Genomic DNA, 12,051 nt, shown 5'->3' on the forward strand with positions numbered 1-12,051 from the left:
AGCACTGGTTCCATGTGACCGCCCAACCAGTTGTGAGGCCAGAGAGAGATAAACTGCAGATCAGATTGGCATAAGTCCGGTCTCATGTTGGGCCTGGTAGAGTAGGAACCTGGGCAAAGCAACTAGAGGAGGGGGGCACCATCTGGAGTAAAACCTGTCCAACATGTCTACCTGAAGGCTCCCATAAAAACCCCAGAGAAGAAGCTAGCGTGCAGTGCAGAGGCTGAGAGAGCCAGACCCAGTTCTCTAGCTAAAATACCTCCAGCAACTCACTTGACTTCTCTGTGCCTCTGTATCCTTGTCTATAAATTGGGGATAATAATGGCACCCATCTGAAAAGGTCAGTGCTAGAATTAAATGAGTTTAATACCTACATTGTGTGTGAAACACTGCCTGGCACATAGTGTTACTGTTAGCTGTTGTTATTTATTGTTTCTTCATGGTAAACTTCCAGTCATCCCTCAGTGCCCAACTTGAGTGTCACCCTTGTGTTTTCCCTCCTACCCTTTATGAGCAGGCTTGTTGCCCCATCTTGGTTCTGGACCACACTCGCATGGCGGGGATCTGCTCACCTGTGAGTCCCCAGGAGCCCTGTAGACCTCTGGGCCTTGTGGACATGCAGCTGCCTGAGCCCTGTGTCTCTTGCAGGAGAAAATGCACAAGCTCTTGGAGGTATACGAGCGACTGGGTGGGGAGGAGGACATTGTCAACCCCGCCAATGAGCTGATCAAAGAGGGTCACATCCAGAAGCTGTCGGCCAAGAATGGCACGGCCCAGGACCGCCACCTTATCCTGGTGAGCCCACCTCCCAACCCCCAACCAGGCTACACTCAGGCCTACCCAGCTCCACCCCTGCCAAGAGTCACCTGTCTGGCAGCCTCCCTGCCCCTCACTCTGCCTGTCTCTATTACAGTTCAACAGCATGATCCTTTACTGTGTGCCCAAACTGCGTCTCATGGGCCAGAAGTTTAGTGTCCGGGAGAAGATGGACATTTCAGACCTCCAGGTGGGTGAGCATCTCCCTTTCTCTCCAATCCACTGGGAGGGTATAGAGTGATGGGGACACAGGCTATAGCCCCTGAAGCACTCACTGTTGTGCACCTGGCCACTGGCCTGCTTCTCTGAGCCTCTGTTCTGTCAATGACCCAGGCATGGCCAAACTGTCTTTGAGAGTGCCTTGGCCTGGTATCCTGGGCCATGTGGACCGGATCCCCTGTCCCTCTACTTGGCCCCTTTGCCGGGGCACTGTCAACCCTGTACTCGCAGGATGAAAAATGACACCAGGACCTGGGCTGACCCATCCCCTGTGAGATCAGTGCTTAGGACCTCATTTAGACCTGAAGGCAAAGCTCGGGGTGAATGCTTAATCTCTGTCTACACTCTCTCCTCTCCCACACCACCTTGGAGCCCGAACATAGGTGCCCGTGCCCAAGATCCAGATGACCCGTTGTCCTTGCTGTCCCAGTCCCCTGAGCCTATCAATGTCTCCTGGCATGGGGGCTGCAGAAGCTGGAATCATTCCCCTCTCCTGTGGGGGAAGTCTCTGAATTAACGGGCACTCCAAAAATACTGGCTAAATCAAAGTATTTAATCAGTTCTAAAAAGTGAAGATTTGCTTTAGTGATACCAAAAAAATTCCTTCTTATCTTAAAATCCACTGAATCTAAATTTAAGAAATACCATTAAAAGTAACAATTGATGAGAGAAATCTTTTTTTTTTTTTTTAGTGTTTATCTGTAAAAATAAAATCAGTCTGTGTAATTAACTGGATGTGTTAAAGTAGAGGTTCTTAGCCTTGGTGTGTTTGGGAAACTCTTGCTCTGAGGCCCCACTAGAGATTCTGGGCAGGCCAGGGCCCTATCTCTTTAACTTGCAGGTCCTGATTCTGACAGAGGCTGGCCTGAGGGCCATATCCAGTCAAGGGCTGGGGCGTTGGAGAGATGAGAGACAGCTGCCCATAATAGACACCTGCAGATCTGAGACATCTGCCCATAGGTGCAGAGTGCTTGAGATTGGACTGGCTCTTTGAAGATTCCTATCCTTCTGTCAGACATCATGCCTGTGGATGCCTTGGTAGGGAAATGCTCAGGTTGTCCAGGGGCTGGCAGCCAACCGCCAAGAATCCCAGGGGGCAGGCAGATTTGGCAGATGAGAGGTCCTAGATGGATTTGGCAGAACAGTCCCCCCTCCCACACAGACCTGCTCATGCAGAAGCCATCCTTCAACTGTGACCTTGAACCGGGCACCCTCCCTGCAGTCTCGCTGGGTCTCCTATGCCCCTTTCCTAGAAAAGACCTCCATGTCTGAGAGTATGACGCTGAAGTTTGGGCCCTGCTAAGCGAACGGCTGTTTTGTTTTGTTTTGTTCTTGCTCATTTGCCTTTAGGTACAGGATATTGTCAAGCCACATGCAGCCCACACATTCATCATAACGGGAAGGAAAAGGTCCCTGGAGCTGCAAACCCGGTAGGCTCAGCTGTCTCGGTGTCTGCTGCTGTGTGAATTGAGTGCCTTTGACATGAAATTTTAGCAGGTGGCTTCTTTTTCCAAACTGGGTTACCTAGAGATGTGTTTTTATTTATTCATTGTATTCACTTATTTGTCACTGAAAATGTAACAGTACTAAGGGGAAGTCAATGAAAATTAAACCTCTGCCCACCTATTCCTTGCCCTAGTGGACAGTCTTAACCATCTTTTAAACACCCTTCCAGAATGTCTGTGCTCAAGATGGCTTGTATAGCGTGTATAGCTTGTTCTGCATTTTGCTTTTTTCACTTAATTTATCAGAAATTATCTTATATCTGAGCACCATTTCCTAAAGCACTGTAATTCTCCCTTATGATCGTTGACCAGTTCTCACTGACAGGCACCTAGGCTCCTCCAGCATCTTGCTGTTGCAAAGGGTGCTGCAAGCAGCATCCTCATGCCAGGTTTTGCACATATGTGTCATTATATCTGTCAGATGGATTCCTGAAGTAGAATTGCTAGCCATAGAGTAGCACATCTGCTTTAAAATTTGGTAGCTATTGTCGCACTAACCTATAAGGTGATGCCAGGCTTGTGCTCTGACTGGTGGCAGTGTGTGGGAGATTACTCCTCTCACTTCCACTAATGCCCTTTGTAATGATGCATTGTGGTCCCAGGAGGCATTGATTTACATCTGCCGCAGATATCTTTGCAGAGCGGTTGAGATTGGCCTGGCTCTGCATATGACACCTGCTCACACCTAGCCATACCTGGCCACATCTGGTCACACCTGACCCCACCTGACCCTGTGTGACCACACTTAACTCCATCTGGCCACACCTGACCTCATCTGGCTATGCCTGAGCCAACATGGCAACATTTGACTTCACCTGGATACACCAGACACTACTGGCCACACCTGATCACACCTGGACACACCTGACCCCACCTGGGCACAGTGTTCTGGAGCCCTCGAGGCCAATCTTCCAAGCTTTGAGCTGCACTTGGAGGCAGTGAGCAGCTCAGGCAAGTGCTGCAGGGCGAAAAGGAATCAGTATCAAAGACTGAATTAATAAAATACTATTTCTGTTTTTCATAGGACAGAAGAGGAGAAGAAAGAGTGGATTCAGGTAAAGCTCCTAAAGTTTTAAAGTAACCAAATGACCATATTCTTGAGCAATACGGCCATTCCTGTTGAAGCAAGGGATTGGCTAGCTCAATAACTCTCAGGCATTGCCTACCTGTCTGTCTGCCTTGAAATAATGTAATGACTGCATTTATAAGCACCTTCAGACACCATAAGCCTTTCAATTCATTTGTTTGTTTGGCTCCACAGTAAATAAACAAACAAAGTTCCTGGAGGTGGCAGGCAGGGAGATGTTCTTATCCCAGGGGGTGGATCTCCACTGTCTGGTGGATCTAAAGGGAACTCACGTTGCCCTCTCTCTACAACAGGCGAGAGCAACAAGTCAAACAAGAAAAGCAGTGTGATTCAGTATAGAGTTTGTGCTTCTAGGGACAGGCTGGGTGGGGAGGCAGGCAGCATCCTGGGGCAACCAGAGCAAATTCAGCTCAGGACCGGCCATGGTGGGGATGCAGGAGACAGACAAGCCTATGAGGGCGAAGGTCAAGAGAGCTACAGCAAAGCCCAACATGGCCACAGCCAGGCCAAACACTGTTAGGAACTGTGGCTTCCAAAATTTATAGAACAGATATCTGGGTAAAAAGGGAAAAAGGAAATTTAAACAGAAATGAAATGGAAATGCTCATGCAGTAGCTGGAAACACGGCCTCGAATCCACATCAAATGTTCTCAAAAAGTGTCCATCCTTGGCCTGGAGAGGGAACCTGACTCCTTGCAGTGTGGTACTGGGACCCCTGAGCTGAGGTGTGGGGACTTGGTTGGTAGTTGGTCATGTTCCCGAGCCTCATTTCCTCATCTCAGAGTAGGGCTTTTAATAACACTTGAGGTCATTGGTCAGGGGAAAACATGGTGACTACAGGACTCCGTCGTCAGGGACAGAGGCACCATGCTCTCCCTTCTACACGTGTGTGCTGAGGGCCCTTGTTTTCTATGTTCTGGTTTCAGGTCATTGAGGCCACCATCGAGAAGCACAAACAGAACAGCCAGACCTTCAAGGCCTTCAGCAGCTCCTTGGGCCAGGATGAGGACCCTTCCCTCACTCCAGATCCCCCTGTGAGCACCAGAGCCCCTGGAGTTTGTGGGAGGGTGTCAGTGCCAAGCTGATTGAGAAGAGAAGGTTCGATAGTGAGACACCCAGTTGGAGGAATGCACAAGAGGCAGACATTGGAATGAAACAGCAGACACCAACTTTATTGTGCTGAGCGCACTTCTGTTGCTTGAAATGCAGTTCTACTGGGAAGCGCAGTTCTATTGAGGGGAACGTGGTTTTGCATGCACTTCTTCTGCTCCCCTTGTTGTGATCCCCTTCTGCTCTCCAGGGATCCACATGGCTCCATACATAGCAGAATACAATAGTGGCATTCAGCCACACATGTGTGATACAATAAGCTGAGTTATGTTTACATATTTTAGGCACAGGCACCCTACTACAATAATGTCACATTCTAAATCCAGGGTCCTATTCCTAGCTGCAGGCCTGGATCACAGCCAGACCTGGGACCATCCAGGCCTGAGACCCACAGAGGGATCTCCTGCCTGCTCACCTGGAGGGGCTGTGGCTGCAGGGAGTAGGTGTCCATTGCAGGCAGCCCAGGCCTGTTGCACAAGGGCTGGTGTCTGGGAGAAAAGTTGCCCCCTGCATTCCAAGCTCTCCTCATGCTCAGGACCAGGGGGCTTATGGGCAGGTGATGCACACTCACTGCCCACTCTCTACTGAGTGCCTGCATAGGGACCACTGTGATTCGAGGCTGGGTGCTCAGCACACAGGCAGATGGGAAGGAAGGATAGGCCTGGGTGAAGCTGCCACATGAGACATGGCGTCATTTCATGTGAAGCTTGGCACTGTGATCTCACCAGCGGGGCAGCTTGCTTTTCCCCATATGGAGACACCTGGGGTCTGGTGCAGTGGAGGAGTCAGGGCAGCAGCCTTCCCACTGGAGCCTTTCGAGGCCTCGGCTACTTCCCTTGTCTAGGCACCAGAGTGAGGCTCTTTCTCTTCGTGCTTCCCATCAGGGGTGTCCCTGAAGCTGAAGGATGCCCATCCTGGCCTGGCCCAGCAACCCAAGTCCCAGATCCCAAACCTGGCTGGCCTTCCCTGTAGCCTAACTGGGTCTTTGACGCACAGGCCACCTCATTGTTCACTTACTATTTGCATCAAATTTACTTGATTTTTTTTTTCCTTTCTGGACTATTTTGGAATAAAAGTACATTGTTCCTGGGCAGGGAAAGTACTGTCCCCTGCCTTGAACGGAGGTGACCTGGAAACAAAACACCCAATTAGTGTGCCATTAAAGTCAGTACAGCACACTGAAGCCTGCTTGTAGAGGGCAGGCACGGAGCTTTCCACAAGGACATCTGAGGAAGGAACTAGAACCAGGGATGCCTCACTGCAGATGGTGTGATAGTCTTTCTCCAATCTGTGGTCAGACAGAGGGCCGGGGTGTTACCAGTATTGCACTGGACTTGAGCATGTGGCCATGAGATCTCCACTCATGCCAGCTATCTCTGTCCCTTTCAGATGGTGAGTGCCAGCTCTGAGGAGCCTGCAGTGGCAGCCGATGGTGGAGGGGGTACTGCAGGGGTGAGTGACCACTATGAGGGGTGGGAGGTAGAAGGTTGGGTCAGACTAAGGTGGTCTGGAAGGTAAGGTCAGATAAGGGTGACGTGTGTGACCCAGGTCCCCACAATGATGACCTTAAGGCCTGTTAGTAGAGGGTTGGGAAGAGCCCACTGGGACACAAATGTCCATAACCTCAGGTGGGTGGAGGTCACAGCTGAGTTTTTCTGGAGACCTGAGCTCTTCACTTCATGTGAAATGTGCTGGATAGAATGTGAATTAAGGTGTGGTCCAGCCTTAGGAGGCTCAGTCATCCAGGGAGGTCAACCCTGTCAACTAGGAGTTCAGGTAGGTGGGCAGGGGTGCTGCCAGAAGAGCCTGCAGGGATGATATTAGGGAAGGCTTCTTGGAGGCAGCATCTGACCAGTTCATTGGGCCCAGAAGAATGGAAGGGGGAGTCTCACTGCTGGCATGGGTGGGTGAGTCCAGGAGAGTGGTTGTACCCCAAACCCCTACCCTGAGCCTGCTCTCTTCTCAGCCTGGGGCCGTGTAGGTGGGGAAGGTGCTGCTGGGCTCCTTTTTGGAATAGCTAGAAACATCATGAAAAGCAGCTTGTACACTCAAGTGTCAGGCATGTAACTGCCCTGAACAAATGACAGATGAGGCCTCCATAGTTCATTTGCATGGGCATGAGGTACTCACCAATATACTCCTCTGTCTCTTGCCAGCACAGGCATCTCTGAAAACATTTTTGACAATCCCCTGCATGGAGTGCTGCCTCCTATCCCAGACAGCTTGGCTAGGGAGCCAGGCTGGATTTCATGCAGGGTCCTCCACCATACAGCCCTCGGCCTAGGACAGGCCCTTGGGGGGACATTGAGGGCCAAGTGACCCCATTCTTTGTCTGTCAGGTGCACTCTCCCTGGGTCAAGTCCATAGGTGGCTATAGATGGGCCTGAGTCCTGGATGCAAGGAAGTGGAACCTGAGGGCTGCAATGTCAGAAAGGCTAAGCTGGGGAGGACCTGACGCTAAGACAGGGAGAGAGGAGCAGGAGGTGGGGCTGGTAGAGTGGGTGGGGACCCCCTCAGAGCACATTCTAGCTGGAAGGGACCTGAAGGCCACGTTTTAAATGTTTTGACCTGTGGAGTGAGGGCCTCCACAAATCTTCTCCCTCAACTGCACCTTCCCCTAGGCAGGGACATGAGAGAGAAGACATTTAGATACCTGCTGGTCACACCAGTGCCCCTCTGATGGATGAGAGGTTAGGTGTCTGCCTGGGCCAGGCTGTAGTCAGCAGACCTGCTGGGCAGCGATGGCCATGTTTGTCCAAGTGGACACACAGGCTGCCCCACCTTCTCCTGCACTGGGGCTTAGCCTTCCAAAGGCTTTGTGGCATCCCTGACTTGCTGGATGCTTGGGATCACAACTCAAGTTTCAGGTCTTCTTGTCCCTGACCCTTTACTCACCCAAAGTCAGGCTGGGCCCCACGACGAATAAACAGCAACAGATGCGCTGACCAGGCCCTGGCACATGTGGCCTGGCTGGGTTTTCTCATTGGTGTCTCCTGTGAGCAGAGATTTTGGTGGACCTGGGGCAACTCAGTGTATGTCCAGTTTTGGTCTTGCATGGCAAGACTTAGTCGTGCTAGTGGACATTCATGAAAGACACCCAAAAGTAGGTTTTAATTCTGACACCAAAAAGAGTGATCTATGCTACAATATGCCAGATGTAAGATTTTTCTTAGCATATTTGAAGAGGAAAAGCAAATATGTGGGGTGCTGGTCTGATTACCTGGTGTCCTCAGATGCACAGTTCCTGTAAGCCCCTCTCTCCTAAAAGAAGCTAAGCGACACCCAGGAAGTTCTGCAAGGCGGGCTTGCACAATCCATAGACTTCCCATTCTTCTAGCCGCATCACTCTTAACAGAAGCATAGAAATATCAGAGTGCACCCACCCTTCCTCTCTGGGCTCAGACCCACCATGGCGACAAGGAGACCCCTCCTTGGTTCTGAGCAAACTCCCACTCCAAAACCCTATACAACCTGGGTGTGCACAAAGCTGGTGCTGCCCTCCACCCACACCCATCCACTGGAGCTCCTTTACAGAATTGCCTGCAGAGGCAGAGAGCTGGGCCTGAGAACACACCCGTAGAATCCGAGGATAACTGTGTGACTCTATCTTCAGTGCTGGCTGTACCCAATTCTTACTGAACATTCCTCCTATTTCCCTGCTATGTAACCAAATTTGCTGAAGAGAAATTATTAAGTGAAACAGCCCCTGGGCCCAGCAGTGACTTCCTTCCAGGTCTGCCCTGGCATTTTTCAGGATGCTTTAAGAGGACTCATAGGCCGTGACCATGGAAGCCAGAGCTGCACCTCCCTGGGAAGATGTGGCCCAGGCCTTTCTGTGTCTTGACATCCAAACGGAAAAACTGAGGGTCTCCCTTTGGTTGTCCTGTCAGATATCCTCATCCAAAAAGAAACAGTGGTTAACCAGGAAAACCTGTGCCTTAGACACGTGGGCTCCCTGCCCCTTAGCCACCTTGTCATCTGCCATCTGCCAATCCCACTGGACCTTGGTGTCAGGAACTGCCTTCAGGGATTGCCTCAAGGGTCTGCAACAGTGGCCATGGTGCTCAGCACCAAGGAAGCTGGCATTGGGTCAGGATTCCAGTCTGAGCACGTGGCTTAGCTCAGCTACTGCCATTTTCCATGGGAAGACTTGCCCGGCAAAGGAAACCGGGTGGGATGTTCTGCCAAACTCCACCTCCAAGCTGCTCTGCTTTGGGAACTGCCCTCTATCCCTCTGGCCGGGATGGGTTCCCCACTGGCTGTCAGAGGCCGCACTCTTGGACACACACCCTGGCTCCACCATCCCACGTGGGTTAGCCCTGTCCCCCATATCTCAGGGACACCTTTTTGGCCCCTACAGCCTCCCTGTGTTCTCAGGAGCTGTGCAACACAGCCAACAGGGGCCTGAGAGCTTCGGTTCTGCCCTTAGGCCAAGGTGCATATCTGGGTTCACAGGCAAGACAGCTGGTCTAGCCACCCTGTTGTTGACCACTCCCACCTCCTGCGCCCTCAGAGTCTTCACCTGGATAACAGGAACAGCAAGGGTACCCTGTGGTGGAGGGTGGGGGCTGCCTAGCCATGGCAGATCCCCTGGATGGACTGTCTCTCCTCAACCTCCCCTCCCTGGGCCATGCGCCCCTCCCCTCCCCTCTCTGTGACCCTCTCTGTGACACCTATTTTCCCCCTGGCAGGGCCCTACAGTCCTGAGCTCCATGGAATAAACTGAGAGGGGCCCCAGGGCTGTCTTACATCCAATGTCCACGAGGAAGGGGGTCATGAGACAAAGAAGAAGCTGGGGCCTTGGGCAAAGCAATCATCCCCATCACCCACAGAGGAACGAGCCTCTGGGCTTCTCATGCCAGGCTGGTGCAGGCCTCACAGTGGTGGGGCCCACCAGCAGAGGTGGGGCAGACAGTTAGTGGAAACCACACAACTGGGAAGTATAGGCTGGAATTTGTGCCAAGATGTTGGTATTAGTCAGCTTGGGCTGCTGTAACAGAATACCACAGACAAGGGGACTTAGACCATAGATATTTATTCTCTCAGTTGGAAGTCCACTCTTCAGTTCCAGAAGCATGCTCTCACAGACATGAGGGTGAACTGAGTGCATGCCCCTGAGTGTCTGGTGTGGAGCAAATGCCAAGCTCCAGGACCCAATGAACAAAGCGTGAGAGTGAGGGCCTCACAGCCAGGTGCTCGATGCAGACACTCCAGTCCCTGATTTTAGGCCTCAGTGCCGATCAGCCGCTGTCTCCCACAACATGGACTCTGGCTGCTATCTTCTCAGATGCGCTAGGTTAAGTCACTGGCCTCAGCACAGGGCCAATCATCACAGACATGGAGTTCTGGATCCACTTGGAATCTCCTTCCATGTGACAGCAGGATGGCATCTGAGAAGGAGGGCTGGGCAGTCTGTGGCCAACAGGGATCCTGCTTCATTTCCTTGACCACGTCCAGCGTTTTTGTCCTACGTGTGCATTGCCTGTGTATTACACAGCCACCCCTCCACACATGCCTGTCGCCATTTGCCTCCTGTAGCTTGAGCCCAGGAGAGGGTCCTCTAAGACGAAGCGTGACAAGGAAAAACAGGGTTGCAGGAGCTGCGGTGAGACCTTCAACTCCATCACCAAGAGGAAGCACCACTGCAAGCTGTGTGGGGCGGTGAGTCTGGGCAGGAGGAGGCTGGCCCTGAGCAATCCATGTTCTTGGTACCTCCTCCCAGTTTTCTTTCTGTACATGCACACCCCCAGAGCTTGGGCCCTCCAGTCTTGGGGTCTCTGCTCTCCAGCAAGGTTTCCAGCCTCCATGGCCTGCAGAGAAACCCTTTGCCTTCACCTGCAGTGAAGTCTCTCCGGGCCCTGTGGCTTTTCCAGCCTCTTCCAATACAGTCTTCTGTCCCTGGGAGGTAGAGTCACAGGTCCCCTCTGTCTGGCAGGTCATCTGTGGGAAATGCTCCGAGTTCAAGGCTGAGAATGGCAGGCAGAGCCGAGTCTGCCGTGATTGTTTCCCGACTCAGCCGGCGGTCCCTGTAAGCTCCAGCCCTGAGGCCCCCTCGGAGCCCAAGCAGAGCATAGAGGTGGGTATCCTCTGAGCCTCCTAGACACGAGCTCTCCACCCGGGCACCCTCTTCAGACAGTGCTCCTGAAGTTGTCGGCTTCCCTGAAATCAGGACTGATCAGCTCCACAGCGGCCTGTGGACCCCATGGAGTCAATCAGGCCAATGGAATGCCTAATATCAGCTGTGTGTGTGTTGGGCTTCTCAGGGTCTGGTCACAACTGAGAGCTTGGGAGCCATTTGCACCCAGGAATCGGACAGTCAGCTCAGGCTGTGACAAATACTACAGGCAGAAATTTATTATATCACAGTCCTGGAGGCCGGAAGTCCAAGATCAAGGTGTGGGCAGAGTTGATTTCTCCTGAGACCTTCTCCCTGGCTTGCAGATGGTCGTCTTCTCCCTGTGTCCACTCATGGTCATCCCTCTGTGCATGTGTGTGTCCTGATTTAATAAGGACGTGAGTCATACTGGATTAAGGTCCACCTAGTGACCTCATTTTGACTTAATTACCTCCTTAGAGGTCCTATTTCCAAACACAGTCACATGGGGTTAGGGCTGCAACGCATGGATTTGGGGACACATGATTCAGCCCATAGCAGATGGGAACAAGTATCAACTTCACTTATGGTCACTCTGATTGGAGATCTGGAGGGGAGATGTTGCCCGTGCCTCACAGGAGTTGTCAGGGGTGGGGAATATGGGGAGCAGCCCCCTTCTTCTTCACCTCCTTGCCTCCTGAGGATGGCCACTGCTTTCCTGGCATCCTTCAAGGGCACAGTTCCTATTTTATGGGGTGACAAGAAAGTTAGAAAAGAGAAAATGTAGCTTTCCAAAAAAGTGCATTTTTCCATTCTCTCCACATAACACTGCCTATGATTCTAAAGCCAGACGCACCCAGGGGTCTCTTAGAAAGCTGCTTATAATGTCAGCTTCCCTCCCCAAATGTTGCAGGGTGGTGGCCCGAGCATTGCCTCAGTGTCTATTTTGAAGGTCAAATTCATAAGTATGTTAGAACCGAGTATAGAACCATTTCAACAGAGAAGCCCCTGTCACGGCCCTGCACTTTCAATACTGAGTGTCTGGAAGACCCAGGTCTGAGCAGGGACCAGCTCTGCCAGGTATGTCTGAGGTGCTTCCAAATGGCTCAGGGATCGTGTCCATCATGATTGCTCTAAACACGTCAGAGAGAGGCAAGGATGTGTGGGGTATGTGTGTCATGCATGGTGTGTGTGTGCGTGTGTGTGTGTGTGTATGTGTG

The 12,051-nt window shown here is 51.8% G+C and overlaps 1 protein-coding gene across 5 annotated transcripts in view; it reads left to right on the forward strand.

Moving 5' to 3' along the window:
- Nucleotides 1-12,051, forward strand: part of FGD3 (FYVE, RhoGEF and PH domain containing 3) — a 38,760-nt gene that overhangs the window by 24,925 nt on the left and 1,784 nt on the right. For 4 of the 5 annotated variants that reach the window (XM_006922805.1, XM_025040456.1, XM_025040453.1 and 1 more), the window contains 8 exons: nucleotides 649-795; nucleotides 914-1,006; nucleotides 2,386-2,465; nucleotides 3,565-3,595; nucleotides 4,554-4,661; nucleotides 6,127-6,189; nucleotides 10,276-10,398; nucleotides 10,673-10,813. In XM_006922805.1, coding sequence (XP_006922867.1) covers nucleotides 649-795; nucleotides 914-1,006; nucleotides 2,386-2,465; nucleotides 3,565-3,595; nucleotides 4,554-4,661; nucleotides 6,127-6,189; nucleotides 10,276-10,398; nucleotides 10,673-10,813 — 786 coding nt within the window. Of the gene's footprint in view, nucleotides 1-648; nucleotides 796-913; nucleotides 1,007-2,385; nucleotides 2,466-3,564; nucleotides 3,596-4,553; nucleotides 4,662-6,001; nucleotides 6,005-6,126; nucleotides 6,190-10,275; nucleotides 10,399-10,672; nucleotides 10,814-12,051 lie in introns of all 5 variants that reach the window. The other variant, XM_025040455.1, reaches the window with a different exon arrangement.

This window comes from Pteropus alecto, unplaced genomic scaffold (assembly GCF_000325575.1).
Source record: "Pteropus alecto unplaced genomic scaffold, ASM32557v1 scaffold129, whole genome shotgun sequence".
In the NCBI taxonomy this organism is placed as follows: domain Eukaryota; kingdom Metazoa; phylum Chordata; class Mammalia; order Chiroptera; family Pteropodidae; genus Pteropus; species Pteropus alecto.